Here is a 14,676-nt window from a genome sequence, read left to right as displayed (position 1 = left end):
AATGGATTTTAGTTCTGGATAGTATTAACCAATATTAAAGTCAATATTAATGTTTCTCTTGACTATGGTTATGATGGGGCAAGGAGATTTGCATGTGAGGGGAGAGCACACATTTACAAGCTCCCAATTTCTAAACTATTACTTTGGACCACTTCCCCTATCACAAAAGGGAAAAATTGGGGGGGCTTCGTTTCAGAAAAGGCAACCACCCCAAAAAGTTAATTTGTAATGCATGCTGGTTCCTTGTGATAAAAGATAAAAGAGGATAGTGATAAAAAGGAACAGTGATAAAAGAGGATTATAACATTTTCCTGTCATCTTAAGTCATTTCAAACCAGAAAAAAGGGTTTTATCCTTTTTCAGTTCTCACAAACACTTGAGTATGCAAGTGGGCTTAAACACAGGTATTTAAGAAGAGGCCCACTGGATCAGGCCAAAGGCCCATCTAGTTCAGCTTCCTGTATCTTACAGTAGCCCACCAGATTCCTCAGGGAGCACACAGACAACAGGAGTCCTGCATCCTGGTGTCCTCCCTTGCCTCTGGCATTCTGAAGTAGCTTACTTCTAAAATCAGGAAGTTGTACCTACACATCATGGTTTGTCACCCGTGATGGACTTTTCTTCCAGAAATCTGTCCAGTCGTCTTTTTAAGGCATCTAGGCCAGATGCCATCATCTCATCCTGTGGTAAGGAGTTCCACAGATTAATTACATGCTGGGTAAAGAATATTTTCTTCTGTCTGTTCTCACTCTCCCAACCCTTAATTTTAGTGGATGTCGCCTGGTTCTGGTGTTGCATGAGGAAAAAGGGCATCTCTCTATCCATCCATACCCTGCATAATTTTGTATGTCTCAATCATGTCCCCCCTCAGGGGTCTCTTTTCTTGACTGAAGAGCCCCAAAGCTGTAGCCTTTCCTTGTAAGAAGGCGTTTCAGACTCCTTTTTTTTTTCCTTTGGCAAGGTTTCAGTCTGGCAATGGGCATGGACAAAGTTCTCTTTTCATGTCATCTACAGAGGGGGGGAAAAGCATGGTTTTTATATGCAGTCCAAGGAGAAACTGGTTTTCAGAAACTGGAGAAATTATCTTCTTACTGTTTCATGTGGTGATTTCTCAATGGAGATGTCTGAACTGAACCAATGCGTAGTGTTCCTCAGCAGTTTATTATTATATGGCAAAGAGGCAAAGAAGGAAGGCCCATAGCCAGGGAGACAGACCAGGGACAGACTGCACTTGCTCCCGTTGTGGAAGGGATTGTCACTCCCGAATTGGCCTTTTCAGCCACACTAGACGATGTTCCAAAACCACCTTTCAGAGCACGATACCATAGTCTCTCAAGACTGAAGGTTGCCAACAACAACATAATAATATATAATATTAATATTTGCAAATATAAAAATTATTCCAAATAAAAATGTTGCTTGCCACTTAATCAGTGCTGCATTTGCTCCATATGCACGTGTACTTTGCGTACATGGTGCATCTGTTCTCCAAAAGATGTTAGTGTCTTATATGGGTGGGCATATGTATAGTTGGATGTGCATGCTTACAAGGTCATCGTGAAAGACATTCTGTATATAGTAGGGGAGTTTGTACGAGTGCAAGGTTTGCACATGTCCCTTGCTGTGTTTTGGTGTGCATGCTGTCGAAAGAGAGCAGGGGGTGGCGGAAAGTTTAGGTGAATTGACTACCAAGCCGCTTCTAATCCTAGCTCCATTGAGCCAAAACTCAGAACAACTTTGAAGAGGGCAGCCTTGCAAATAAGTCTACAGAAATGTCCAGTCCCTCCAAAAACAGATATGGGTTGAGTCTCATTATTCACGAGGGTTCCGTTCCCAGAACTCACGTGGATGGCAAAAATCACATTAAAGCAAATCCATTTAAAAAACAATATCCCTTTGCAATTTAAGAACAGCCTTGCTGACCTTTGTGGTGTAAGACAGAGTCATTAGGCAGACAATCCATCAATCAATCTGTCTCCAGACGCTGAGAAAGGCTTCATTCCAAGGCAGCGACTTCTCCCTTCACCCAGAGCTCAGCAGTGGGAAAGAATGCAAAGTGATTATCTTTCTTTCACATGCTCAGGGGGAAGAGAGGAGTCGCTTGCCTTGGAGTGAAGCAGTTCTAAGTGCCTGGAGAGAGAATGATTGATGGATTGTCATCCAGTTGTCCTCTTTTGCATTAATGAGGCTATTGTTAAATGTATTTTTCTTTTAATTTAAAGGCCTTTTGCATCGCATTCAGATAAACCATGGGTGAAAAATCCGTGGTTTATTAGATTATACCTGTACTAGCTTGCCTTGTATAACAATTCAAGTAATTTGTGGGGGAAATCCTACCATTTTGTTAAGCTCCCTTGGCTGTTGCCTACAGGAGAGTGTAACTTGCCCTGGCCACATATGGATATATAGGTATTTGACAAACCTGGAAAAAGCTCACAGGATTGCAGCTCCCTCACACATGGAGATGGCAATTAAGCGGCTAATTTTTCTCTCCCTCATTCCAGGGTCAACTTACAGCGTTCTGTCCATAATGCCATCAGACTCTGAAAGCAGCAGTTCTCTTAGCAGTACTGGTAAGTAGAGTGCTGGTCTTGTGGAGTTTCTCTGGTGGTTTACTTTGAGTTGCATGTTACTAATGGATAGATGTATTTTTTGTTTGTAATATAGACCAAGAAAATCACTTAATTTTTGTGTACTGGGGGTGTGTATGTATGTGAAGATGTTGCAGAAATCTCTGTGTTTTTTAACGTTCCAAAATTGTGGTAGGATATCTGATACACCAGACAAGTTCTCTGTCTAAAGATTTCTCTGGACATCTGTTTTAGTCAAGGTTGAATTTCCAAGATGCAGGGGCAGAGCTAGAATAGTCTCCACCAGTGGGGAGGGGAGGGGAGGGGAGGGGAGGAGAGGGGAGGGCATGAGAGGGCGAAGGACACTTTGTAGTCCTTTCTCTTCTCTTCCCTCACAGTGAATTGATCATTGAAGGGGTGGTAGTGTACTGGGCTCAAAGAAAACTTTCTCATGATTCAATCGCCCTGCTGGTGATTTGGGGGGGGGGGGATTAGAGAATGGATTTGATGTGCACTTCCCTTCACATCTGAAGATTTAAAAGGGATTTTTTTAAATATTTTTTTTAAGGGATTTTTAAAAAGATTTTTCTCTCTCATGAGCTAGAGGGCTATTTGAAGCATATGCTAACTCACACTTGATAATGCTGTGGGACCATACTAGTTTTGCTTTTTCCTGTGGTTGGACCCTAAAAAATTAGAGCAGAGGCAGGAGATCACTCCCAACACTTGTTCCAACAGACATGTGCTCAGTCATGGATACCTTATCTCTCTGTAATGTATTGGGTCCTCCAGCATAATCACTTATTTATTATAGTGTCTATATACCACCTTTCTCATAGACTCGAGCCTCGTAGACTCAAGGCAATTTACATAGGGAGGCTGACCATAACCCCATTTTTTTTTCAAGTGGAGTTTTTACAAGTGCTATTCTATGAGAGTCGCTCATAAAACCCTCCATTTTTCCAGATGTTTCTCTTCATAGTATAGTTGTCCTAGCTTTATAGCTCTTGAGAGTGTTACTTCTGTCTTGGCAGGATACAGCCTCAACTTTGTTCTTATCCACCCTGTCGTTGCATCTGTGCATCTTCATACCCCAGGTTTACACCGTTCATTTATCTTTCTTCTTGCAGTACATTGTATGCAAAATAGTTATCTCAAGACCTCTTAGAACCATAAGCACTTTTCAGTGGATAGAATTGAATCTAGCTACCTGGAGGCAAGCCAGAAAGGTGACCCACATACTGATTGGTTCTGAGGGCTGAGTGTGGAAAAAATGAGTTGTGAAGCACTTATTTAAGCTGACAAACAAGCTGCATTTGGTAGCAGTGGTAATAAATATGTTATGACAAATCCACTTTGTCTGAAAAGAGGCACGTTACTAAAAGGTGGAGGATTATTTAGAAAACGGAGCCTTGGTCTCCAGGCCCGAGCGTGTTGGTAGGAATTTGATTGGTTGGAGTGAAGAATGGAAATGTTGTGGCATGAAGCATTCAGTCAGGTGGAAAAAAGAAGACTGAGCTTGAAGCCCAGGTCACTTCCTTTACATTGAAACAAGCTGTCAGATGAAATAAAAAGCCTTTTAGCATTCAGCTAGAAATGTCTTCTCTGAGGGGAGGGATGAGTGTTGCCATTTTTTTTTTCCTCTCATGAGCTAGAGGGCTATTTGAAGCATATGCTAAGTCACACTTGATAATGCTGTGGGACCCTTTGTGCTGTTGAATGGCAGCAACTCCATATTAAATAGAGCAGCAAGAAGCTAGTGGGCTGCCTTGTAAGGGTGGGATTAATGGAAGAGGAGAGTTTTACAACTTGCTTCAGAATTTTCACTCTTGGCAAAAAGGCAGAAATGCATCCTTTTGCCTCTGGGTTTTTTTTAGTATTTTACTTTTGCTTGTGGCACCATCTAAATTAGTTAGTTTGTTCCAAGACTTTAACTCGCTGCAGAATGAATGTGACAAACTGTTTGCAAAGGTGCACTTTTCAGAAGTCTCAAACTGGCGAAAGTTCTCTGTTGAAGGGACACTCGGTGGCAAGCCGGGCTGGCTACTGTGCGCTGTGTGAAATGGCTGTAGGAAGAGGCCTCACATTTGGGATAATAGTAACCCTGAAGGGATACTGTCCAGAAAGTGTGCCTTTCTGGACAGTATGTATGATACTGCATGATATCATAAGGATCTCTATTCTCTTGGCTATTTTGGTCAATGTTGGATGCCACTTGTGTGGTTATCAGGCTATTCTCTACAACAGTGGTTATCACACATTAAGCACTGGGAGTCCAGGACCCACTTTTTAGAATGAGAATCTGTCAGGACCCTCTGGAAGTGATGTCATGACCGGAGAAGTGACATCATCAAGCAGGAAATTTTTTAACAATTTTTAACAGTTTAACAAGGTTGCAATCCTACCTACACTTACCCAGGAGTAAGTCCCATTTACTATCATTGTTAAAACAATATACATAGTAGCTTGTTAAAAGTACAGGTCTGTAACATTTCCCCAAATGCAGTCACATACCATGGTAACATCATGTCTAATATATTAAAAATAAAATGTTGCGATGATTAGGAACCCACCTGAAATTGGCTCGTGACCCACAGTTTGAGAAATGTCTCAAACTGTGGGTCCTGACCCACAGTTTGAGAAACACTGCTCTACAACCCTATGAAACAGAAACTTCTTCTGTTTTTCACAAACTATAGTTCTCAGGATCTTACATTTTCTTACAGCAGACTTTGGGCTTGTACAGTGGGACATGTTTGGGGCAGCATGCCAAGCATGTACACTGACCGGGCGGCCCAATCCTGTGCCTTCCAGTTCCCAAGGCTGCAGCAGCACCGAAATGGCAACTGCTGTATCCTGTGGGGTTGGGAAGCAGCACCAGATCTACTCGGGGTAAGGGAGCTCTGGGCGAGTGCCAGGCAGCAGAGTGATAAGTCAGGGTGGGGTGATGCGTTCCTGGGGGGGGGAAGGGAGTGGGCCAGGAGGGGGGCAGAGATGGCAGCAGGTCCTGCTGCCATATCCTAACCCCCCTCCCGGCCCAGGTGGCCCCCATGGGTCTTCTCATATCTGGTCCACTATTGGCAGTTGCAGATTCGAGGAGGCCCATGTTGGTGACACCTGCTGCCATCTCTGTCCCCCTCCTGGCCCGCTCCCTCCCCCCCCCCAGGAATGCATCACCCTGCCCTGACTTATCACTCTGCTGCCTGGCACTCGCCCAGAGCACCAGGTGGCATTCGTCCATCCAGTGCAGGCTGATGCTGAGCTAGCACCGGCCCAGTGGTAAGTGTCACAGGGGTGCATTATGGCACATCTGCGATACTGTGTGCTAGCATGGGCTCATTAGGATTGGGCCCTCAGTCTGCCTATGTTATGACTATGTAACTTGAAACCTGAGGAGTTTCTATTCCCTTTCCTTGGTTACATGCTTAACTGATAGTTCTTTCATGTTGCCACCTTTGCTGGCAAATATTTTACTTGAGTTTTGAAGTTTTCAAATCCCCCCTCAGTTTTTGTTTGTGTTTGGCCACAGGTACAACAAGCAAAGCATCGTCGCCACCTCCTGCTGTCAGAGATGTGAGGCAGATGAATGAGAAACTGGAGACCATTTTGTTTCAGCTTCGCCAGGTTACCCGTGAGCGGGATGAGTTACGGAAGCGCCTCGCCCTATCCTCTCCTGGGTCGACCTTTGATGACTGCAGGTAAAAGAGAGCAAACTCAAGGGAAGGATTTTTCTGGGTCTAATGCAGGTTTGCTTGGATCCCTTCATCCCCTTTTCATGGCTAAAATGTATTTTAAAAAAAAGATAGGGACACACACTTCCTAAATAGTAATCCTCTGTTGAAATTCCTGCAGTTCTTTTGTCCATACATTGCTGGGATGGCCTGGAAAGTACTACACTGGCAAAACACCTCCCTGAAATATCTGTGCTATCTAAACTTAATCAGTGTGATAGCATGGATAGGGTGTTGGACCAGATCCAGAAAGACCAGTGTTCAAATCCCTGCTCAACCATGAAGCTCAGTGATGACTGACTTTGGGCCAGCAACTTCTTTTATGTAACTTAAATCATATGGTACTCACCTGCAGGGGGCAGGGGTATTAATTAATAGATTTCTACCCCACCTTTCCTCCAGTTACATGGACACCCAAATAGAATAACTATATTTTGGACCAACTATTATTTAATCTAAAAGTTAGCTTTAGAGAGAATTAGAGCTATAGAAGATGCTTTTCTTATTTCACCAGTGAGCTATTTTTCTTTGAGTCTATCTTATCTGAGCTTTTGAAATACATCATGGGAAAAAATCTGCCTAGTAAATAAGAAATGTACTGTTTTTGTACAATTCTTGGGGATGATTGGAACTATCTCCTTCCTTTCTCTAGACCAGCCATTTTCAACCACTGTGCCATGGTACATTGGTGTGCCATGAATGGTCACCAGGTGTGCCACAAGAATTTTGGAGAGAGCCATTTTTTAGTAGGGCCAATGGGGGATATGAGCCCCTTTTGACAGCATGGTGTGCCTTGTCAGTTGTTAAAAAACTGATGGTGTACCTTGACCATTTTAGTGCCTTGTCAGCATGCTGTAAGATGAAAAAAGTTGAAAATCACTGCTCTAGACAGTGATTCTCAAACCTTTAGAGAGTTTTAATGCCTAAGTAAGTCTTTGTGGGGGAGGCGTGATCCCCAGGATCGCGTCGCTAAGGGCGGTGAATGGGGCATTGCTTTTACTCACAGATGGCCAGCACGAGGTACAGGGTGCCTCACACAGCCCTCTGCAGGGTTCCCTGAAGACATTCAAACAGAGCGATCAAAAAGCACCTTCTGGAAACTGGAAGTACTTTTCGATTGCTCCTTTTGAACATTATAAGAATCGGGGAGCCCTGCAGAGCACTACGCAGGGCTCCCAGCACCTCTTGGACCTTATGCTGGACCTTATGAGTAAATGCACCCTCCCTTTGCCACCCTTAGCTTCACCATCCTGGGGATCACGTCACTGCCTCCCCCTTCCCCTCTTCCTTAAAGGGAAAGCAGAAGCCTTACACAAACTGGTGGGTCATGACCCCCCCAGTTTGAGAACCACTACTCTAGACTTTTGGTGTATACAGAACCTCAGACTGCATTATCTCTCTAGTGAGGGGGTAGTGTTTTGACTAAACCCTCATTGTATCACAGAAATTCAGTCCAGGTATGAAAGCACATCTGCATCCCAGGAAGGAAAATCTTTACTCCAACAAGGTTTATGTTTAAAAAAACAAAATCAAATCCAACAACAAATGCTTTCCTTTCCCTGAATCTGGCCCCCTTTGGGTACAGTGGAGGTTTGGGGAGTCTAGTGGGCCTGCTCTACACCCTCCTTTTGCATACCTCAAAGCTTCTGATACTGGGAGGAGGAGGAAGCAGCAAAAACACCTTCAGTCTCTGTGTTTCTGTGATAGGTTCAGAACCATGAGAAAGCTGTGAGTCCTGGACCAAATCAGGAAATACTGAAACCCACACTGGAAGCTGTGGTTCTGACCCAGATTCCAGTGTGGGCAGAACTCTACACCATTTTTCATACGTATTATAAAAGAGTACATAATATGAAAGTATCATGCTACAAGTGCTCAGACAAATGCATGTAGTTTTACTGTGCTCTCAGATGCACTCAATATTGTGTGGATGCAAACCAGCATGGCTTAATTTCTGCATTTATTGTATCAAAGTGCACCTTTAAAATGTAATAAGATACAATAATAATGTGCATCTAATTGGCCTTGCCTCTTGATTCTAGCCGTTGATGTGTGATCCTTTTCCGTTTACTGATGCTGAGAGCAGCAGCTACATGTCTGGTACTTTGCCTTTCTGGAACACCCTGTCCAGCTAAAACTTACATTGTGGAGCAGGGATAGGGAAATGTGGTACATTGTGATGTCACAAAGTTGTACTAGTTATGGAAGGGTAAGGAGAGAACTAGATAGTAATGTGGTTACTGTTTTTGGTTGCAACCATATATTTAGCAGAATATCTAGTTCTGCCTTTAGTGAGTTTCTGATTGAGATATTTGAACCAGAGGCTGCTTTATTCACAGTAAAATTTCTTATTCACTAGTATGCTACAGTAGCTCTTTATCCAACCATCCTATATGTTTCTCAAATTATCTCTGACGCTGACAATATCTTGCCATTGGAATTTGCTTGAATCAACATGTGTCATGTATCACCATTCCTAATATGAACACGATGTTTTAAATATTTGTTTCAGGATGCATAACTCATCCTGACTGACAGAAGAAAGACAGAGCCTCACGGCTTATGTCTGCTAACTTGAATGAAGATGAAAGTGTTTAATTTCAAAGGCTGGCCCTTGGGAGCTTTCTCTAAAAATGCAGTTTTAAATAGGGGAATTGGCAGGACTCCAGTCCAGTAGAATTTCACTTCCAGGTGCAAATTTGCTCCTCAGTAGCCACCTAGAACTCCTCTCCCTTGTAACTGTTTGGTTATACTATTTAGTCTGTCAGGGCCCTCTTTGTTTTTTCAAATTTTCATGTGGAAGTCTAGTCCATTTGAAGAGTTAAGCCCAGTGGTTCCCAAACTTTTTTGACTGGCAGCTCCCTTGACCTACTGGGCCATTGGCCACAGTTCCCCTATCCTATACATTGCATAGGGCAGTGGGTTTTTCACAAGGTTTCAACGGCTCCCCTGGCTGATTTTCTTGGTTCTCTGGGGAGCCATGGCTCACAGTTTGGGAACCACTGAGTCAGGTCCTTCCTTAAATCTCTTTGCTTGATTTATGTTTATAATAAGGGGGAAAAATGGAGACAGGATCAGGGTTCTGCTAAGCTGAGCTCCACGCCTTAGTAGCTGGTTGATGACATATGAACTCGGCCTCTGGGGATAGCATTGTGATGATGCACAACAAGAGAAGGGGTCTGCGCAACAATGAGGACCTCTTACAGGGAATATAGGGCAGGATCGGACTTTCAAGTCCTTCTTCAGTGAAAATTAATAAGAGTTAATCTTGCTTTCTGTATTGTGGCTACTTCAGCAACATCTGAAGTTTCTGCTGTGAATTTCCTTTGAGACCGGTTTGCATGCCTTCCAGGTGCATTTATAGAAGCTTGTTTTTCACATGATAGTTTGTTTGTTTGAAGCACTGGCTATTCTGTGTGAATCTTTCCAACACATGGAAGAAAGATGTATCAATAGGAGGAGAGCAGTACTGTGATGTGGCAGATCGGTTCCCTGAAGTTGCCTTTAAGCTAAACAAGTTATGCCCATTTATCAGTATGATACCAGTGCCCTGAACCTACCTTTCAATGACATTTTGACCTGGCTTGTACACGGCCCAGGAACATGGATAATCTATGTAGTGAAGCATAGGAGAGAACCTTGAGCTATTATTACTGCAATGGTTAGTGTTGGTACAGATTTAGTGCTTAATCATGCTGGGTAAGGGCCGAATACATACCAGGGAGAAAGACTGTGGCTTTCTTCTTATTTCTTTACCATGTTAAGAGATCAACAGTCCTTTGTTGGCCATGATATTCAAACCTATTTGCAAAGTACTCTTGCTCCATATTGTCCTGCTTTTCATGTGAGCAGTGTCCCAACCCTACCCCTGTTGCTTCAGGAGCACCTTTAACCTCAAGGTAGGGGTGACTCTCTTTCATTTCTGCTTCACCTTCCTTGGAAGATGGTTAAAAGAACTTACAGACAAGATTTTCAGGCCGTTCTTTCAAATTAATACATAAATGTGTAATGATGTTTACTTTAAAGTCACATGCTCCTGACGCCCAATATCTCTTTGTGGCAGGCCTAGCCCCAAACCAAACCACGATTATGAAAGATTGAAGATACAGTGTATGAAGGCAATGTCAGACCTACAGTCTCTACAGAACCAGCACACTAAGACATTAAAAAGATGTGAAGAAGCTGCTAAGGAGGCTGATTTCTATCAGTAAGTAAATGCACACTGCAGACTTGTTGAGATGTATTTGGGTCCTCTTTCTGTCTGAGTTGGAGAGGTTACCCAAGATCTTAATATCCTTTTGCACCCTTCTCATTGGCATGCTTTAAAAATGTCGTGAATAAAACCTGTTAAGGATAGCATTCAAAGCTTTTGGTCACTGATTAAGGATTATTATTTTTTTAATCTTTGAGGATAGAGGATCTGCTTCTAAAAATTGTGATGGAGTGTAAGCTTAGCTTGATGAGGAATGAAGTAAGGATAGGAACAATTGTGACCTTTTGAATTATAAAGCAGATGATCTTGCTTATTTGCTAGGCAAAAGCAGCTTACTTGTGAAGGAGTAACTTGCTTGCTAAACAGAACAAATAAGTTCTGTTTTACTTGTCTAGCTTTGAAGCCAGGGAAGTTGATGGTAGTATTAATGAATTTTGTAGGCAACCTTCAGTCTCAAAAGACTATGGTATTGCGCTCTGAGTGGTGGTTCTGGAACAGCGTCTAGTGTGGCTGAAAAGGCCAATTCAGGAGTGACAATCCCTTCCACACTAGGAGCAAGTGTAGTGTGTCCCTGGTCTGTCTCCCTGGCTATGGGCCTTCCTTCTTTGCCTCTTAGCCTCAGACTGTTGGCCAAGTGTCTCTTCAAACTGGGAAAGGCCATGCTGCACAGCTTGCCTCCAAGCAGGCCGCTCAGAGGCCAGGGTTTCCCACTTGTTGAGGTCCACTCCTAAGGCCTTCAGATCCCTCTTGCAGATCCCTCTTGCAGATCCCTCTTGCAGTATTAGTGAGGATTCTCATAAAAGCAATTAAGTACCAAGGAAACCATCCTATGCCAGCCCCCCTTTTTTTGGCTAACAACTTATTGGGGCAAAGTTCATGGACCACTGTTGGCAGAATTCATTTTAAGTTGTTGTGTTGGTTAAGCACAAAGTGGGAAAATTCAATCAAACACTATGGAAGAGATTTTAGTCATTTAGTGCAACAAAATAGTTGAGTTGATGCATTAATCTGCAGCACAATTGCACATGTGTATTGCACATGTATTTCAGTAGGCAGTACAGCCTACTGGAAGAGAGGGTAGCTCCTCTCTTCCAAAAATATCGTCATGGAGTCAGGACGTGCCTGCATCCTGACTATAATCCTTCCAGGTTAGGAGGAGCCAGTGGGTTGCCTGAGCGAATGGAGTCTTCCTGGATTACAAAGACATCACAGTTCAGAGAACTTTGACTTGAAAAGGTCTGAGCGTTCCAAGTTCTATTTCCAGGAGCTGCTACCAGAACCATTTCCAGACTCTTTGAAAATGTCTTAAGTCTGCCCCATATAATACAGCTTGAGAGCCTTTGTTCTGCACATTTGGGACTGTCTCTTGTTTCATAATGTATACACTGTGTAGGGTTAACAAAGTCTTTTCAAGTCTGGGGGGTGTCCTTGTATTTATTTGTGCTTTTCCTTTATGGTTTAATAGACATGTTTATCAGGGTACAACAAAACAATTGATTTTACCTTTTAAAAAGCCCTTTAATTTTTAAATATTGTTGGAATGTTTTAGCACTGTGCAAACATTTCTAATGTTAACAGTACATTACATAGTCGTCTGCTGAGTGACCAGTCACAGCTGAAGGAGGACATGGACACGTTGAAGCGGAAGAATAGCCAGTTGGTACGAGAGCATAATCACCTCCAGCAGTCGTGCGAGGAAATGAAGAGACTTCACGATGAGGATCAGAAAGAGATAACAGACCTGCGCAGTCAGCAGCAGCAGGTAATCTGTGCCTTGCTCTCCCTGCTAATTTCATTACTGGTCCACTTTTGCTTGTTTCTCTGGCAAGAACAGGGGGCTCTGCAGGAGTCTCTTTCTTCCATGCTGTTCCTTTTCATACATTGTAGTTATTTTTTTCCTAATTTCCACACAAAATGTGATTATGAAGAGCAGTTTGCTTTCACTTAAAGTGCAACTCTTGTGCAAATTAAAACGACTTTTTCCACCACATTGCTTCTGGTATAGAAAGGCTGTTAAATGAGTGCATCAGTCTTTCTGATCTGGTTATAAAAAGTAAAATGATCTTGTTTACTTTCAGCCCTGTGCCTTTGCAGACTTCTTAGAAATCTTCAAGAAAATTGTAGTACTAGGAGGGGAAACCATTTGTTGTGCAAGCTTGCAGGCAAAGGCGAAAAAGAAACCTATATTAGGGCTCTTCTAAGACTTGTCTGGAGACTCTGGACCACTTGTTTCTCTGCACTCTTTAGCTTTCAAAGCTCTGAAAAAAAGTACAAGTGGAGCCTCTTTATCTGCAGGAATTCCTTTCCCAGACCCCCTACAGATACAGAAAACCGTAAACACAAAATCCGTGGTTTTTTGAGTCCACCTTTGCTCTGAACACATTCTGAGCCTTGAAGAAGCTACACATGGTCTTTCTGAGGCTTAGAATGGCATCCAGAGCGGTTTTTTTGGACGACTTCTGATAAAATCAGAAGTCATCCAGAAACTGCTCTGGGAGCCATTCTGAGCTTCTGAGCCCTCCAGAGCTTCCCCAGGCCTCCCAGTGCCTTATAAGGCATTATAAACGTCACTTCCGGCTTCATGCAGAAACTGAAAGTAGCATTTTTTTTATGGTTAGGCTCAGTGTGAGCCTGGCAAAGGCTGTGGATGGATGTGTGCAGCATCCACCTGAGCTGTGGATACAGGATCTACGAGTCTGGAGGCCCCCCATACTGATAGTTAGTTTCATCTTGGTTTCCTCTGTGTGTGTGTGTGTGTGTGTGAGAGAGAGAGAGAGAGAGAGAGAGAGAGAGAGAGATCAGGTTAGTAGCCTGACCCTGACCCTGGCTGTACGTCTGACCCTGGCTCTGCTGTTAAATGATCAGGTAGCAGTTAACAGTCAGCAGTGCATTTTAGCAGCTGTCTGATTTACTGTAAATCAGCCCCCCTCTCCCTCTGATGGCAAATCCTACTGCTGTCATCCATGCTTAGGAAATCTCTTGTTTGAATTATTGCAGCATGCTCCATGTGCTGCCTTTGAATGTGGCTTGAAAGATACAGGGGCTACAAAATTCATTGGTTCATCTTTTATCAGCAATGGCTGTGGAAAGCATCCCCATTCTGTTTTTGCTTGTATGTTGTGGTTGGCAATTAACAAGGTGCTAGCTTAGCTTCAGTCTGCAGTTAGGGCTTGCATGATTGGATGCTTGTCTATATAAACAATGTATAGTACTGTACATAAAAACAGGGAGACAAGTGACAGCCTCTTAAAAGTATATTTTAATAAGAAACTTGGTGAATTAAAGGGATTTTTTTTCTCATGCTATACACAGAAGGCGAAAGGGAGGCTGTGATTTCTCTCGTCAGTATGTCAAAGTGAATCATAATGTCTTGGAACACGGGGAAACGTTTTTCTGTCAATGTCATAGTTACTTCTCATCTGGATTATTCTCTTTCTAAAGAAGAGGGAAGCAGAAGGCAACAACAGCTTGTGTTAGTCTTTGGAAGTGAACTGATACTTGGTGTCTTTTTAAGCCTGTTGAAATAGCACAGCAGCCCGATTGCTTTGGAAGGACAGAAAGTTTGGATCAAATGTCTTCCACCAACAGAGAGCCATTGATTTTTCTGTGTAGCAGCTGACTGACTTATAAGTCTTCCCATCTCCGGTATAGTGGCCTGCTGTTGCCATGGTGGTGCCCTTTGGTCAAACTTGGATTATTTACCCTTCTTCACATTGGGGCTTTGAATGGGAGAACGCCTTTCTTGTTACGCTTTCTCTTCTGTTCTACCGTTATTCTTGTGGCTTTTAATTTATTAGTAGTTGTTTTTAATTATTTATTCAGTTTAAAACCTAAATATTCTTGAGATGGTTGTTTAGCCTTCATTTTCAGTTTGTCCTTTGAAGATGCACCAAAAATATTTTAAGCGCTCACACAAACTTTGCTATCCCACCTTTCAGAGAAAACAATTATTTCTGCTTAGCTTCTTGTTTCATCTTCCTTTCTTGTTGCCTCTATTTTTGAGTGAAATGCTATTTTTAAGGCTGGGTCTCTGGAGCTGTGAACATGATTTAATGCTTTGGGTAAGGAAGGCTTTTCAGCAAGGTTTCATGACCTGTTCTGGCCACTGGCATAGCTAGAGGGGGGTCGGGGCACTAGGTTTTTCAGGGAGCCTCCCCGCAAC

At 42.9% G+C, this 14,676-nt stretch overlaps 1 protein-coding gene across 4 annotated transcripts in view; it reads left to right on the top strand.

The window, feature by feature from the left end:
- DLG5 (discs large MAGUK scaffold protein 5) overlaps positions 1-14,676 on the top strand; it is a 138,207-nt gene that overhangs the window by 53,830 nt on the left and 69,701 nt on the right. For 3 of the 4 annotated variants that reach the window (XM_066621103.1, XM_066621102.1, XM_066621105.1), the window contains exons 2-5: positions 2,505-2,573; positions 6,100-6,268; positions 10,365-10,508; positions 12,093-12,276. In XM_066621103.1, coding sequence (XP_066477200.1) covers positions 2,505-2,573; positions 6,100-6,268; positions 10,365-10,508; positions 12,093-12,276 — 566 coding nt within the window. The remainder of the gene's footprint in view (positions 1-2,504; positions 2,574-6,099; positions 6,269-10,364; positions 10,509-12,092; positions 12,277-14,676) is intronic. The other variant, XM_066621104.1, reaches the window with a different exon arrangement.

The sequence above is a fragment of the Tiliqua scincoides genome, chromosome 3 (assembly GCF_035046505.1).
Source record: "Tiliqua scincoides isolate rTilSci1 chromosome 3, rTilSci1.hap2, whole genome shotgun sequence".
NCBI lineage: Eukaryota > Metazoa > Chordata > Lepidosauria > Squamata > Scincidae > Tiliqua > Tiliqua scincoides.
The sequence above is the reverse complement of the archived record's forward strand: the minus strand, read 5'-3'. Positions and strand labels throughout refer to the sequence as shown.